Here is a 15,944-nt window from a genome sequence, read left to right as displayed (position 1 = left end):
AAGTTTTCCCGATGCTTTCGTTCGGCTGTGGGCAGACATTTGGGACACCAGCCTTACACGGTGGGGGTGGGGACTCGTCAAAACTTTGATGTAACTTGTTAAGGGCATGCCGATGAATCTGGTCAAGAGTGAATATTTTTTCCTGACTATGCACTTTAATCCCGATTGTTTCGTTTTGTTTTCAATTAAAAATAATGCAGAATAACTCGGGCACGGTGATTGGTAAGAAGAACTATCACGTGTCAGGAATAGTACCTCCTTGACAAAGAACTCGAGTGCGGTGATTGGACAAAAGCATTCTCGCGTGATTAGGCTTGTATCCGGAAGAATGACAAATGGTTCTCGATACAAGCCTTCTAGATCCTAAAGGTAAGTGAAAGTGAAATCTCTAGTTATGAGCAATTAAAGTTCAACAGTTTTCAATTTTTGCAATCTTAAGAAGGGAGGGAAATTGTCCGAAGTCTGAACGAAACCGAACATATTGCTGGCTGCATTTTTGTTTGGTCACAAATACAGTATACAGTACTTGATCTGTTCAACATTTTGACTGATAATGAAGTTTGAACTTTATAAAAAAAAGTCAATTCAGTTTTCTTCAGAACGTCAACTGTTAGCATTCGTCATTGTGTTTTTTTTCCTTCCGAAGAGCAAAATGGCATCCTACTTCGACGAGCACGACTGTGAGCCCACCAACCCCGAAGAACAGTACCGCCAGAACGCTCTGCTTGAACTGGCCAGGTGACGATCTTCTTGTCATTTATTCATGCGAAGCCATTTAAGCATTTATTCCATATACTGTGTTGTGAACAGACAAATATGCTCTCAGTTATTTCCTGTTGTACTTTGAAGGATCTGTTCCAACTTCTGATTTGTGTGTGTGTGTGTGTGTGTGTGTGTGTGTGTGTTATACTTGACTACTACTAATTCTAATAAAGCAAGAGACGTGGCACGCAGATTTTTCCTCCGTTTATCGAGCCGCCTTGAGGGGTGACGCGGATATACTGCATAAGTAAGCCGCTGACAACATACTGTACTTGAGGTCGGTCTTAAGGTCCAGGTAAAAGTAGTAGCACGCTCTTTGTCCTCTCTTGTGGGACAACTACTATATAAAGCATGTATTGTATTGTAACTACTGTACAGGTTACACTTGACGGAACGGTGACATCTATGGCAAGCCATTTGAGCACTTATTCAATTTCTTCAATATCAGACATGAGTGTATTTCACTAGTTTGGGCTGTCAAGTCAACAGTATTTATAGAGCACTTTCAAACAGCCATCGCTGTATACAAAGTGCTGTACATGGAGCAATTTAACATGCACAATAAACAGTAAGACAAATCAGTAATAAAGGCGGAAGAAAGCACCAAACAGTAAAACCAAGAACAAATCTAAGTCATGCTGAGTCGAATGCCAAAGAATACAAGTGAGTTTTGAGGAGGGCTTTGAAGATGGGCAGCGAGGAGGCTTGCCGAATGTTCAGTGGGAGTTCATTCCAGAGAGAGGGACCAGCAACAGAAAAAGGCTCGATCCCCTCTGAGCCTCAGTTTAGTTCTTGGTACTTCTAATAATGTCTGGTCCACAGACCTGAGGCGCCTGGCAGGTGCGTAGGGGCGGATAAACTCAGAGAGGTAAGGTGGCGCGAGATTATTCAGAGCTTTGAAAACAAAGAGGAGGATCTTGAAAATAACTCTAAAATGAATGGGGAGCCAGTGAAGGGATGCCAGAGTAGGAGATATGTGCTCCCTCTTACGAGTACCAGTCAAGAGGCGAGCAGCGGCATTCTGGACCAGCTGAATGCGCTTAATGGAGGACTGGCTGACTCCAAAGTAAAGGGCATTGCAGTAATCGATCCGGGATGTCACAAAGGCATGAATTACTGTCTCAAAGTGTTCATGTGAGAGGAGAGGTTTTATTTTGGCCAGCTTTCTAAGGTGAAAGAAGCTGGATTTAACAACGGCACCAATTTGCCGATCGAGTTTGAAATCACTGTCCAGTTTAAGGCCCAAGTTTGAGACCGTTGATTTCAGATAAGGAGACAGGGGGCCCAAGTCTACAGGATGGAATGTACAAGGGCCACTGGGACCAAACAATATCACCTCTGTCTTCTTTTCGTTGAATTTCAAGAAATTTTGTGCCATCCAGGTTTTGATTTCTTCCAGACAGGATAGGAGTGGCCTTAATGAGAAGGCGTCTTTCTTGCTCAGTGGGACATAGATTTGGCAGTCATCTGCATAGCAGTGGAAGGGAATACCATGTTTCCTTAAGATGGAACCCAATGGCAGCAGATACAGTGAGAACAGCAGAGGCCCTAGAATTGAGCCCTGTGGAACACCACATGACAGGGGAGCAGTGCGTGACTCAGAACAGCCAAGGCTGACACAAAAGGTTCTGTCAGCTAGATAGGACCTAAACCACTCAAGAGCACTGCCGCCAATGCCCACCAAGTGCTGCAAACGAGTCAGCAGAATACTGTGATCCACTGTATCAAATGCTGCAGTTAAGTCCAATAAAACTAGACACATGTGGTCTCCAGAGTCATTTGCCAGGAGGATGTCATTAGAAACGCGTAACAGGGCTGACTCCGTGCTATGCATCATCTTGAAACCTGACTGGAAGACCTCCAAGATGTTATGTTCATACAAGAAAAGTTTCAACTGAATGTGCACCACTTTTTCCAGAATTTTGTAAATGAAAGGCAGATTAGAAATGGGCCTGAAACTTGACAACACATCTGGATCAAGACCAGGTTTCTTGATCAAGGGTTGGACCACAGCATGTTTAAACTGTTGGGGAACTACACCAGAAGAAAGGCTGCTGTTGATGATATCCAAGACCGATGCGCCAACACTCGGGAGAACCTCCTGAAAGAAGTGCGGGGGAAGAGAGTCGCAAGGGGCTGTGTCAGCACTAAGTGGATATTCAGCCACACGAGTTCTGCACTTTCTCTTACTAGCTGCACGTAAATGCTCACTAGTCACTCGTTTTCGGCAACTAGTGCCACTTCTAGTCCAACTAGTGCTGACTCAAGTCTAACTAGTGACACGTGGAAGCACACTAGCAGTGGCAAATTCCCAGCAAGTCAGCTTTTTGATGGCCTAGTGGCCCACTGGACCAAACTAGAGAGGTCTTAGCAGTTAACTAGTAAGATTGAAGTGTTATCATTTTCACTAGTGAAACGTGGATTGTTCTAACATGTTAAAACTAGTGGCCTATGATTTCCTGCACGAGTTAACTAATGGGAGCTGAAATCGCCACTTGTTAAGTAGTGGTGGATAAAACATTGACTAGTAAACTAATTTAAGACCTTTAACGTCTTAATATCTAACTAGTATGCTAAAAAAAGGCTATTATTATTATAATAACCTTAGGGAGTTATTCTTTCACTTATCAATAGAGGGAGCCAAAATACCACTAGTGGTACCACACACTGCTCTCGTGCAGTTTTTGCCTCATTAGCAAATTTATTTGTCAGAGTTAACTAAAATATCGACCTTGGACCGGAGATCACGGTTATCAAATAAATGTTCAATTTTTTTTCAGTGGTCCTGGCAGAGATTAAGACAACCATCATTGCATTATGACACCATTTGACCTTTTATACTGTGTTTGCGTGTGAAGGTCTCTGATGCAGGGTTTGGATTTGATGGACTCAGGGGATTCATCAGACTGGAATCAGCGTCTCCCCCCTCCTGCTGCAAGAGTAGCTGTGCAGACCCTCAATGTGGTTGTCATTTCTCCTGAACAAGCAGGTGAAAGGTCGATAAGCACTTCACACAGATATTATTTTCATTCATTCATTGATCTTCCGAGCTGCTTGATCCTCACTAGGGTCGCGGGGGGTGCTGGAGCCTATCCCAGCTGTCTTCGGGCAGTAGGCGGGGGACACCCCAAATCGGTTGCCAGCTAATTGCAGGGCCAGATATTATTTATTCTGTTGAATTTCTGCAGCAAAAATGTGTATGTACTTGCAGTTATGTTGCTAAAGGATGACTATAAAAAGAGGACAATTGTGTCAAAGGAGTGTGTGACATGTTTTCAACAAAATAAGCAAAGAAACAAGAATTTTAGGACACCTTACATACCTAATTTCTTGTGTTGCTAAAATCAGGCCATTTGTGGGGGTGGCACTGTCTCATGCAAATGCTACCCCTTTTCCACCCAAAAAAACTTGGTGGTCGTTCAGCGCAAAGAATAGCATCTGCTTGGCAACTTAGCATCGCATTAATTATCCCTGTATGTAGTGTATAACGTACAGTATATTTTTCTTAATCAATGAAGATGATCACGAGGCTGCCTGTGAGTTGGAAATCGCATGCTATCTGTGCATATCCGGGATCGCTTTTCTGGTGGGTACCATTCTGTGAATTGTGCCCGAATTCACAGCTCGACAGTCTGTGCAGAATTTCTGTGTCCAGGGAGTCAATAAAATATAACCCGTACAACCGTTACCTGTCCCCGCCCCCTGATGTAGTTGGTGCCAGAGTGTGGCCCAATAAATAACTTGGGCCATCTTAAGCACCAGAGCTAGAGTGAGAGTCAATTTCGGTGGTGGAAAAAGAAAGGCATGGTGCTAACCTGGGTATTGGCCCGGAACGAGCACGAACAAAAGCGTGGGTGGGGGGAAAAGAGTCATTTAGTTGTTATAACCTTTTGCTGTTGCAGACAAAGGCCTGAAGTGTCCTGTTTGTTTACTGGAGTTTGAAGAGCAGGAGACGGTTCGAGAAATGCCTTGCAAACATCTTTTCCATTCGGGATGTATCCTGCCGTGGCTGGGCAAGGTACTTTTTGGGGTTCGGTCTGTTGCAAAGCAGCATTCTATCTCATTTATGTTTTTATATGTCATGTCTTTTTTTCGTTTTTTACTTTTTCAAACTCAAGACTAACTCCTGCCCGCTGTGTCGACTTGAACTACCCACCGATAATCCAGATTATGAGGAGTTCAAGAAAGACAAGGTGAGCGAATGAACACATGTACTGTATACACCTAAGTATTTGCTTCGTGTATGTTTGTGTCATGTAGGAGAGAAGAAGACAGAGGGAGCACAGATTGGAGGACCTCCATGGAGCAATGTACACATGACAGTGACCTTTGACCATTTCTAAATATTCAGGACGTTCTCAACTATCAGAGTGAAAGTACACACATTATAGCCTTCAGTTTGCTGTAGTGACTCAGTATTGTTTATACAATTTCCACAAAAAGATATAATTTATTATATAAATGATGTGACATCTTTATTTGTTCCACGTCCTATTCTCATTCGTTCCATACTTTTTATATGACATTTGAAAATGTAAACCAATCATTTTATACTAGTGAGGCTAGACATTGTATCACTGTTTTTTAAATGTTGCTCAACAAAAAGCCCTATCTTGACATGGATTGGAATGGGGGTTTTTTTCTGTTCCTAATGCCCCCTGTGGTGTGATTTGTTTGGTCGCATAACTGTTTTTAAAATCTCATGAAGGATTATTCCAAGGTTTATGTACTGTACGATCTCAACCAGGGGCTTCAAACGCACAGCCCAGGGGCCGTTTGTGGCCTGCTGGATGGTATTTTGTGCCCCCCCCACCCCCCCGACATCAAAGTCGAATGTTAGTGAGGTCACCACTTTTTTGCAGTTTTTCCCTTCCTTTTGGGCTATCAATAATTCTGAAGTGACATTGTCTACGGCACGGGTGCCCATTACGTCGATCGTGATCGACCGGTAGATCGCGGACTGGTCCCAAGTCGATCGCGAGGGGTGTAGAGGAGAAAAAATTTGCCAAGGGCACGGGCAAGGAATAGGAATCTAGAGGGCCATGGGAAGCACTTTAAAACAGTACTTGTGAGCTACAACAGTTAAGAGGCTGAAAAGTGTGGCGCATGCTTCCACGTCGGGCTGTTGCTCATCATGGCATGCGTGTCTATGTGCGTGCGCGGAAATGGGTCGATCGCGGGAGGTTGGTTGATCGATAGGTCGATTTTCGGTCCAAAACGTTTGGGCACCCCTGGTCTAAGGAAAGCATATTCTGTCACCCAGTCCATCGTGTTTTTTTTTTTTAGATCTGCCATGACGAGAAAAGCTGGCAACAAAGACGTACAAAAACGGGAGACAGAATGTTGGGGGTCGAGGGGTTGTTCGCTTTTTCTTTTGAGCAGGAGCACCCCGACTTGAATTGAATGCATTCTCTCTGAAACGCCCCCCCCCCCAATAAATTAGAGAATCCCGAATTTAAAAAAAAAAACTGCAACATTTGTATGAAAGTGTTTTAAAGCGAAACGAAGGACTTTGATCTACTGTTTTGTTTCGTTTTTTTTAACTGAAACTTTCAAATAAATCCATTTGTTGTACGATTCAGTAAATGACTTAACTTCCATGTGATACTCAAATGCTGATCCAGCAATTCTACAATGCATCATCAGCTGTGCTAGGACATCTCCAATAATCTTGAAAATAACACAGTCATCATTTAAAATTTTATTTCATATTTGAATATAAATCTCTTTCAAATTAAAAGACCTAAATGATAGACATAGCATACATATTTACACAATTTTTAAAAAGTGTGCATTTGGGAGGGGGGGGGGGTATCTCATTTGACACGAGTCAAAATGAAGTGATCACTTCATTTTGTGTACGTGATAGTTCACAGCAGTCATTTATTTTGTATGTTGATGTCCTCACTCGGGTTACAGCTGAGCTGGAGCCCATGCCATGCCCCCCCACAAAAAAATAGGGACTTTGGTGTACATTTTACACCCCCGCTCCCAAAAAAAAAGTTAAAATCCAGTGTTGAATGCACTTATGTGCACATGGCATATTGTATTGATGCTGACACAGAATAATAAATCCAACATTAATGTGATGAATCGGACAAGCTGCCTGTCAAAGTCACACCATGTGAATTTGGTTTCAAAATAGTCAACATGGTTAAGGCTCAACGCAAAGACCCAAACAAAGGAAATGTGTTCCCTTCATAAGGGATAAGGCTAAATCTGTTTATTCATAAATGTGTGTACTTTTTAAAAACATCAGAAAACAACAACAAATTGGCAAGAGGCGTGAGACACGACTGAAGCACGCACCTCTATCTTGATCCCCAGCGTTCAAGAAACAAGAATGAACTGGACAACCAACGGCGGTGAGCAGAGTACCTCGAGTCTGTCAATCATATGTTCAAAATGGAGCCATCAAACTAAAAAGTGTCAACAAGGTGCAGCCGAGCTCAAACTGAAAACGGGTCAAAACTTGCAGGTGACTGGAGAAGCTTTACCGCAGTAGTCGTTTTCAGATGGCAAGAAGTCATAACAGACGCACTGGGTACTTTCTCATTTTAAGAGTCATTTGGTTGGCTAACACGGACACTATGCAATATTGTCGTTGCTTGGCAAAAATCAAATAAATCAACAGTACAACGACCGGGTATATGTTTGTCTACAGGTAAGATTGGGATTAAAAAGAACAAACACGAGTGAAGTCTGGCGCAATTTCATTCAAATGGCTGTAAAGCAACAGTCACCAACTCCGATTCGCGAGGGCCCCGGTCCGGCATGTTTTGGATGTTTCTCTCCAACACATCTGATTCAAATGATCAGCTCATCCGCGAGCTCTGCAGAAGCCCGGTAATGATCCGATTTGAATCAGATCCCCTAACTGTCCAACTGCCATCAGTACACGGTACAGTAGGAAATGACAGCAACCCTGGATGAAAATATTCAAATGTGTGAAACTCCGTAAGCACGGGCAAAGTGTATAATTGTTGAGAACGTGCCGAACTTTTCTGGTATTTTATCGGTTTGAATTGTCCAGTTTGGGTCACTGGTGGACTGAAACACGCCTTGTACTCACGCTCATTCGGAGATTGGTCTAATTCTAAAACCACGATAGGCTCAATCACGATTCATATGCGAGTGTGTGCATGTCCTAAATGTAAAATGAAACAATCATGCAGCTAACGGGCCATCATGGTTCCATCTGCTCACAAGGGCAGCCGAGCTGATCAATGGTCAATGTTACAAAAAAGGCTTCGAATTCAGAGTGTTCGGATTAGAAACTATGATCCAGTTAATTAATTTTGGATGTGCCATCATTAAAGCTTGAGAGTAAAACAAGCCTGTTAACTGTCGTCAACATTCAGAATTGTTTGACGACACAAACATTGATTGGATGCTCCGATTTGTGCAGAAATCCATGAAGTGGGGAAACTTTCAAAAACTATTTAAAAACAAAAAGCAAAAAAAAAAACCTTCTCAAATCAAGGCAACCCAGTTGTCCAACTATGGATCAAAACACCTTAGCGGTAAGCAATCCAAACACCACAGTGGAATGTTGTCCAATTCTATCTAAAATGGTTCAAGGTCCATGATTCAACCTTCCACCAGCTTTGAAAAAATATGCTTCAAGACATGCATCATCCTGCTAATAGACACGCACATTTCATTCAGAAAATCTAAAAGTGAAAACATCATATCAGCAACCATCCTGAAGACATTCAGTGAAAGATGCCATACAAAATGTTATGCAACGAATTGGTCATTAAAGAGTAAAAGGCCTTTTTGGGGTGGCGGAGGTGTTATTCTCAAACTAACTGAACTAAAACCAATTTGAGATATTTCCGCGGTGCACGTTCCCCATTTTGTTTTACAGCTGGACTTGAGGACATTTTTTCGGGCAGTGGTCCCCAACCTTTTTTTTTTTTGCTGCGGACCGGTTCATACAAGTTCATAATTATTGTGGATAGGCAACCGTGGGGCGGGATTGGGGACAACAAACATGAATGTGCTGTGTGGATTTTTATGTACGGCACCTTTACTAGAAGCACCAATGCAATCACATGGATAAAATCAACGCTTTAACGTGGTCACTATGGTAACTCAAACATGCAAGAGACAAACAGAATAAATAAGGTGTATGAATGACACAAGAAAAAATCAAATAAAATACAATAAAAAAAAGGGGGCGGGGGGGTATTTCGTACATATAACAACATACATCAAGCCACATTTTTATGTAACTATATTAGCAGTGTCCTGCTGAAAGGCACCACATAACATGAAGTGTATGAAAATGCACCAAAATTCTAAATCAAAAAATATTATTGTGCAGAACGGCTTTGGGTGTGGTCTTCATTTTCTGTACTCATTTTACAATCGTGTTTAATTTTAGCGTTACGCAACCAAGACATCTAGCATCTTGACATGCGACAAAGAGTCTCTCACAGAAGGATGTAACAGAGAATCTGGTTACCTTTCAAAATAAATATTTTTCAGCCTTGGATAATAAATAAACTGGAAGTAGTGAAAGGTTCTTACATCTGCGCGGCCCGCCGCAAGCTGGTCTAGGGAGGCCTGTGGCACGGTACCGGTCCGCAGCCCGGTGGTTGGGGACCACAGGTATAGGGTGCAGTGAGTAACCACCTGGTAACTCACTTTCCAATATTGGAATAGTGGAATGACTGGATGCTACAACGAGCCAAAGTAAGAAGTGTGGCCTAGTGAGTGACATCATGGCAAGTTAGTCAGACAGTTTGTAGTGTTCAGTAAATGGATGAAAGCGAAGCGTGATTGTGTGTCTGTCACTTCACTGGCCATATTTTAACTCACAAAACCTGCCAGTTGGGGCACTTGTTGGTCACGGGGTGTGTAGTAATTCACTTTTCGTATGACTTCCTTAAATTCCTGTAACACTGCACAAGGACAGCAGACTGCAGCTGCTCATCAATCAAGCACCTTGTTGGGGGGGGGGGGGGGGGGGGAATGGAGAAACAGATATGACCGCGAATACAGAGGGGTGTTGGTTGAATTTGTTATAAAACAGAACGAGTCTCTCTTGGCATGCTACCTCAGTCATCGTTCCATGTGGCAGGCAACCGCGGAGCTCCTCCGCGTAGAGCTACAACATGGCTATACTCTCGGTGGTACAGTTGAGGTGTGTGGACGTGCTGCTCCCTCCGGGGGACTTGAGACTCTTGGTCGCCCCGCTCAGCGTGGAGTCCCGGGCCCCGGGGCCCAAGATCACCCCCGAGCCATGGCGGAGACACTGCTGCAGGCCGGCCATCATGGTCTCGCCGGTGACCGTGCCGAACTCGTAGGTGAAGGTGCCGTAGAAGACCAGGATGTCCACGGTGAAGACCCACTCGCAGATGGCTGCGGCATGCTGCAGCGTGAAGCTCTCGTGCACGAAGAAGATGCCGCCTGGGAGGAAAAGGTGAAGGAGCATCCAGTAGAAGGGAGCTTCTGGGCCGTTTCGGAGAAAAGAGGGACTTGAGATAGACGTAAGTAACAAGTGGAGGACCTCTAGCTGCATGTCATTTAGTTTTACATCCAAATATACAAGTGGAGCGTAGACATGTAATCACTTTTCAATTCATAAATTATGTAAACAATAGCGCCCCGACCAATTTGGCTTTTTTTTTTTTAAAGACAAGGCCAACATTTGGCTGAAAAGAATTCAGTTGATCAATCAATCGGCTAATTGTTTTTTTTAAAGTCATACCTCGGTTTTCGACCAGAATCCGTTCCAGAAAGCTGTTTGAAAACCAAAACCACACTATTTAAAAAAAAAAAATCTTTATTGAACACATCTGCTCACAATGGAACGCTACACGAAGAAGCGTCACTCCCTCGTCTACCCGAGGAAGCGTCACTTCCACGTGTAAGCAAGGCGAGAGGAGTCAAGTGGCGCATTCAAGTGCGCTCAGTTTGGTCGAGAACCGATTTTCGGTCATTATCCGAGGCATAAAAAAACTCGAAATCTTTGGTCGAAAAAACGATTTGGTCAAGAACCGAGACATTCGAAAACCGAGATTTGATTGTACATAGATAATAATTCATACAAGTATTTCAGTTTGCTCCTCTTGCTTTGACCCCTCACTGTAGGATTGTGGCACTGGCTCTTTTACCCGACCTTGGTCACCGAGGGGCCACTCATGACTTTGTTGGCATGCATACTCACAACAACAAAGATATGAATTACAGGCTGACCATTTAATGATTTAAACATACTTTTTCCGGAATTACTTGTTTTGCTTTACAAAACAGAGTAATTTTACCTCCCAAAACATGCAAGAAAAGCATGAACCGATGAATTAAATGAGCCTTAGATTCAGGCCACAAATGTATGCGATGCAAAAGCAACATGAGTTAAAATTATGGCATGATGCCTTTTAACTTCAAACCACATTTCTTCGACATAATTGAGATCTGGTCAGGAAAAGGATACTGAGAACCAGGGAGACCATTGCTCCGAGCGCCAGAGCCACGCGGAAGTGGGCCATCCAGTAGTCAAGGGCAGTGACGGCCACCCGATAGGTGAGCACGCACTGCAAGCACACGAAGAGCAGCCCCGCTGGAAAGGCCACGCCGGCGCCCACATAGTGAAGAGACTTGGCGTGGTCAACCTGACAGACACACGGGCCTGCGTGCATTATGATCTCCGTCGAGGGGGAGGGTCAGGCTGAGGGCCGAGTGAGTTTACCTGGAAGTTGCCCACCATGACCAGACCCAACGCGTTGGTACAGCCCGACACCAGAGCGCTGGTGTTGACCCAACATCTGTGGCTGTGCTCGATCACCTGGGCGTAGCGCAGAAGGCACACCATCACCACTGCGGACAACAAATGCACAGGGACATAAAACCACACTGGTAACCTCCTTCAAGCTTCTGTAGAGTCGCAAGAAGTACAACAATGGAAATCTACTCCCAAATTCCTTTTGTTCCACTATTGCCTTATCTTATGCAAAAGACACTCAAATCATTCATCAGAAGAACCTAACGAAATATTCTTACGTTCTTTCATCAGAAGCAGCGATATTACCGGGTGAATTTGACCCTAGGTGTGTTTCATTACCTCACATTTAAGAAACAAGGCGGATGGGGGAAAATACCCCAAAGCATTATTTAGAGCTCGTGATCAACGAGAAAGAGGTTAATGTAATACGACAACAGAGCAGGGCTGATATATTGTCATACACAGCCAATGAGATTGCCGAAGGTGAGTTCTGAACTCACCGTCATCGCAGAACAGAACAGCTTTGTAAAACTTTGCAGAAAAACACGCCTTACGTGTATTTTGGTGTTCTTTCTGTAACACCGAATGAGGCTGCCTGAACACCCTCCTTTTAAGAAGTCATTTTAGCAGAGGACCAGCTAGTGCGGCCATCGGCTGATTGCTTGCTGGTTTGATAGCTAACAGATGTTCAATTCTGGTAGAGGCAGACGGGGCTCCTTTGCACTTCCGGGGGCATTTTTTGCTGAAGGAATATCATAAGTGAGCCATCTATTTTTAAAGTTGATGTACGATGAGTATAGAATGCAAAGTGTCAGAAAAAAAATTCAGATTTGCATGAAAAGAAAGATGGCATGAGCGTAATCCTTATCACATTGTTTTTCACATGAAAAAGGAGCCAGGTGGAAATCTTGGTGTGAATTGTGATAAACCTTGCCAAAGACACGGCGGCCATTTGTACAATAGCAGTTATTCAACACATTGGAAACTTTTGGCCCAAGGTGGGACTTCCAAGCCGCAGACACTGTATGCTGAGGTCACCCGTGCCTCACCTGTACAACTCTCCATGAGTGAAAGAGGAGGAAGAACAGACTGATGGAGCAGCCGAGGCATGCTTGTTTGATGGCTCATTTTTATCTTCAAAATTACAAATGTAGTAAATGAATCTTTTCAGTATTCTGTTTACCGAACATTTTTGAAGAAAAAAAAAGGCTTCCCCACTTCCCAAGAATGAAGAGCAGTGGAGGGCAAAAAAAATGGCAGAACTAAATGGTGATCCAGCGTGACAGGAGGAAGGGGAGTAATGGAGGGTGCATGAAGGAGCAACGTCGGGGTGGGGGGAAAGAGTGCATTCATTATTGATTTTGAGAACTCAGGCTATTCCAAGCCCCTCCACGGCTCAACGTGCTGACATGGGCACCACGCACGGATGACAGCTATAGAAACATCTTTGCATCTGCATGTGTGAAATGATGACTTTACCAAGGGTACGCCATCATCTATCCACGATCATTTGATGTGTCACCATTTTTGATAGGAAAGTGAAAAAACACTGGCCCGGTTGATCCCAATTTTGTGCCTCTTTAAAATATTTAAATGTGGTGATTTTCCCCATGAACTGAAAGGATACGGAATCGCCAAAGAGACAAACAAGCTTCCAGGCAGCGCACACATTGTCTCATCACCACGTTTTTTAATTTCAGTGAGGCTCTTACCCATGAAGGCTCCAACGTTGCCGATGAGGCTAAACAGGCAGCTTTCGGGGGGATAAGAACCACATTTACTGCAAAAGATGAAGACAAAAATGGGGTGTGAACAGTGACTGTTAAGGTTCCGGCCAAAATTACAAACAGTTTTGGCAAAATCGGCGAACAGGAAAATCAAACATGGATTTATCAGTTTGTGCCTTTACACGCAGACCCCACGTACGTGTCACATTACGCTCACACAGAGATACGACTTCATTAGAGAGTGTACTGCTATTCCATCTCATACGTCCGACCTCTGAAGTGACGGGTCACCTTTGCTACCCCCTCAATCCATTTCCTTCTCGATCTCCTTTCACGCTCAACATCAACACGGGAAAAGAAAACTGAAAACGGGCAATGTGACAGGGGCTTCCAATTACTTGACGAAATCATTGTCTCAATAAATCCATGGGCCTTGCAATTACTTTTCACATGTTTGCGTGCTACTAATGAGTCAGAGGATATGCAAAGAGTAAATCGGTGATGTCAAAGAACCATCGCACCGTGAGCTTGTTGAGGTCTGTGGGTTACTAATGTGAGAAAATTGACGAAAGTGTGTGAGGTAGAAGAGACCTGATGAGGGGGATGTCCTGGATGGTGCAACAGGTCTTGGGGAAGCCTGGCCGGAGCAACTCCTCTGTGCAGGTTACATTGTAGGACCTGCAGTCATTGCATAGCCAGATAAGGACCGTATAGTTCTATTATTTGTTTCAGAAAATAAAGATGGCGTGACAGCGTGTGGCCACATTTGACATAAGAAGCACTCACCAGTTCTCCACAGGACAAACGTGGTGATTCATTACGGCCATGGCGTACCTGCAGAGTGAACAATACAATTTCCAGTGTCAGAAGTTCAGTAGATCAGGGCAACCAGAAGCCTGCAGGCGGCACTCCGAGTACCGTGTGTGTGTTTTTGGATGCTGGCATGCTAAAACATACGCTTGCTTAAAAAGTACGATAGCATGCATGCACGCTAATGTGTTTTTAGAAAGGCAGCAGGAGCAAAACTGCGTTCCGTTGTACTTTATTGAAGTCAAAGTATTCAACAAAGTTCTCCAAAGACGCCATGTTCCCTCACATCGTTGTCAGAGTCAGTCTTGGCGGCTCCCCAGAAACGATGCCGGCTTTTGCGAAAGTTCGAACAACAGTACAAGCAGGCACGTTAGACTAAGCATTCACAATCCATTCACAAATTGGAGCGTAACTCGCGCGGCGCTGCGTCCCAGTCTTAGTCGGGCTGTGTTCGGCGTCGGCTCCCATGATGGTGATGTGTTTGGGCTGGATGGGTTTGTTGGCAATCTTTTTGTTGTATTTTCAAAATGCAAAGTATGCTTGTCCCTCACCACCTGCCTTAGCCCGAGCGGCTAAATTACGAATATGGGAATTGGTTGACTGAACGGTCGGTAATAAAAGCCAAGTTAGGGCGGCAGAATACAGGATTAAATCTCCAGCAAAGCACCTTTGTTTAATGTAATGCAGAACACTACAGTTTTTACTGCAGGAGGAGCGTAAATTGGCCAGCGTTTCCATGTAATCGGCTGGATGTATCTGCGGCACGGTGGTCCTCGATTCCCATGGTCCTATGCGTAACTTGATAGCTTGTTGTTTAAACTGCGTTTCGCAAGCCTCTCTCTTCGTCTGTGTTCCACTTTTCGGATGTTGTTTTGCACAAAGCACGTACCGGCACTATTAAGACATACTGAAGCGTGCTTTTAGCCTCCTCTTTCACACCCACCCTCCCACTTTAACATCCGCATGCCATCCGCAGTTATGTCCGCCTTTCGTCTATATGAGCAACGTGCCGGCACAATATCAGTCAGTCAATCGGACCCCTCATTAAAGTCACACAACAGCATTTCCAGATTTTGGAATTCGGTACATACACAAGGCAACCCGCATTATTTGGCAGCCTGTCCATTTTGGAGAAGAATTTTAGACTTTTTGTGCATCTTATGGTCGTGAAAATCCGGTAGTTATTTTGGTCATCAATTATAGCGGCACTTCAGCACGATGGTAGCAAACTTACCATGTTTCAATGTTTAAAAACAACGCACACTGGACTGTTTTGTATGGTGCTGTTATACTGTTGACTTGACTTGTTAAGTAATCATTCATAATGGGTAATGAATTAAAAGCTGGAACACTTTAGTCCGAATACTGCGTGTATCAAAAGCAAAGCCGTGCATTGTCTCATGTTGTTTATACTAATATAAAACTGTAGAGGCAATGGTATGGGACACTTTAGGGTTGCAGTCACAACAAGTATTGTCACATGACACGTGATAAGGTTTGAAGGCATGCGCGCACCACTCACACTATCCATATTCCTGTGATGGAAAAGGCAGACAGGCTGACCGGCAGGACGATCCAGGCAGTCATTGGGCTGGCAGTGAGCTGGCTTTGTCCCAAGCATGGGTTGAGAGGGCGGATTCGGGTCGGAGTGGTGACACGGTGCAGGGGATCAGATGGGGTGGGGTTGCGGGGTCAGTGACACACAGGGGGAACACACAGGGAGGGGGAAGGGGAGATACGAAAGGACACAAGGACACGTCTGCTCCACGAACCCTGCGACCCACCTTCAACCTGACAGAAGACACAAAGTGCTTTTACCGCATTGACTAGTGTACAACTGACCTTGGCATCTAATAACGCTCTGAAAATCCAAACGATCATTCTCATCTTTTTTGAAGATGGACAATTTGCTT

General features: G+C 44.1%; 2 protein-coding genes across 4 annotated transcripts; one reads left to right on the top strand and one right to left on the bottom strand.

Annotated features, from left to right (window-relative positions):
• The first annotated feature begins 259 nt into the window (after window positions 1–259).
• On the top strand, window positions 260–6,707 carry rnf181 (ring finger protein 181). The gene is made up of 6 exons (XM_052067664.1): window positions 260–369; window positions 647–738; window positions 3,621–3,751; window positions 4,665–4,780; window positions 4,881–4,955; window positions 5,023–6,707. The coding sequence occupies exons 2-6, from the start codon at window positions 653–655 to the stop codon at window positions 5,080–5,082; spliced, it is 468 nt and encodes a 155-aa protein (XP_051923624.1). The 5' UTR covers window positions 260–369; window positions 647–652; the 3' UTR covers window positions 5,083–6,707.
• Window positions 6,449–15,857, bottom strand: tmem150aa (transmembrane protein 150Aa). 3 transcript variants are annotated; one of them, XR_007962672.1, is made up of 8 exons: window positions 15,554–15,851; window positions 14,008–14,055; window positions 13,813–13,899; window positions 13,207–13,274; window positions 11,462–11,589; window positions 11,207–11,384; window positions 9,827–10,179; window positions 6,449–9,714 (listed from the first exon to the last, which is right to left on the bottom strand). XR_007962672.1 is itself a non-coding variant. In XM_052067652.1 (7 exons), the coding sequence occupies exons 1-7, from the start codon at window positions 15,616–15,618 to the stop codon at window positions 9,878–9,880; spliced, it is 876 nt and encodes a 291-aa protein (XP_051923612.1). In that variant the 5' UTR covers window positions 15,619–15,851; the 3' UTR covers window positions 6,449–9,877. The 3 variants fall into 3 exon arrangements, 2 of the variants coding, with proteins under 2 accessions (XP_051923612.1, XP_051923613.1); XM_052067652.1 differs by having other exon boundaries at window positions 6,449–10,179; XM_052067653.1 differs by lacking the exon at window positions 6,449–9,714 and having other exon boundaries at window positions 9,895–10,179; window positions 11,207–11,401; window positions 15,554–15,857.
• Window positions 15,858–15,944: the final 87 nt, after the last annotated feature.

Source organism: Hippocampus zosterae, chromosome 6, assembly GCF_025434085.1.
Source record: "Hippocampus zosterae strain Florida chromosome 6, ASM2543408v3, whole genome shotgun sequence".
Lineage (NCBI taxonomy): Eukaryota > Metazoa > Chordata > Actinopteri > Syngnathiformes > Syngnathidae > Hippocampus > Hippocampus zosterae.
This window is presented reverse-complemented; position numbering and strand designations above follow the sequence as displayed.

What these genes read in the sequence shown, in the direction of transcription:
- tmem150aa (XM_052067652.1), bottom strand. Translation starts at nt 15,618, where the DNA reads ATGACTGCCTGGATCGTCCTGCCGGTCAGCCTGTCTGCCTTTTCCATC. An exon ending in GTTTGTCCTGTGGAGAACTG is followed by an intron (nt 13,900 to 14,007) that starts GTGAGTGCTTCT and finishes CAATGACTGCAG; the next exon opens with GTCCTACAATGTAACCTGCA. An exon ending in TCATGGTGGGCAACTTCCAG is followed by an intron (nt 11,385 to 11,461) that starts GTAAACTCACTC and finishes TGTGTCTGTCAG; the next exon opens with GTTGACCACGCCAAGTCTCT.
- rnf181 (XM_052067664.1), top strand. Translation starts at nt 653, where the DNA reads ATGGCATCCTACTTCGACGAGCACGACTGTGAGCCCACCAACCCCGAA. An exon ending in GCTCTGCTTGAACTGGCCAG is followed by an intron (nt 739 to 3,620) that starts GTGACGATCTTC and finishes TTGCGTGTGAAG; the next exon opens with GTCTCTGATGCAGGGTTTGG. An exon ending in AGGAGTTCAAGAAAGACAAG is followed by an intron (nt 4,956 to 5,022) that starts GTGAGCGAATGA and finishes TGTGTCATGTAG; the next exon opens with GAGAGAAGAAGACAGAGGGA.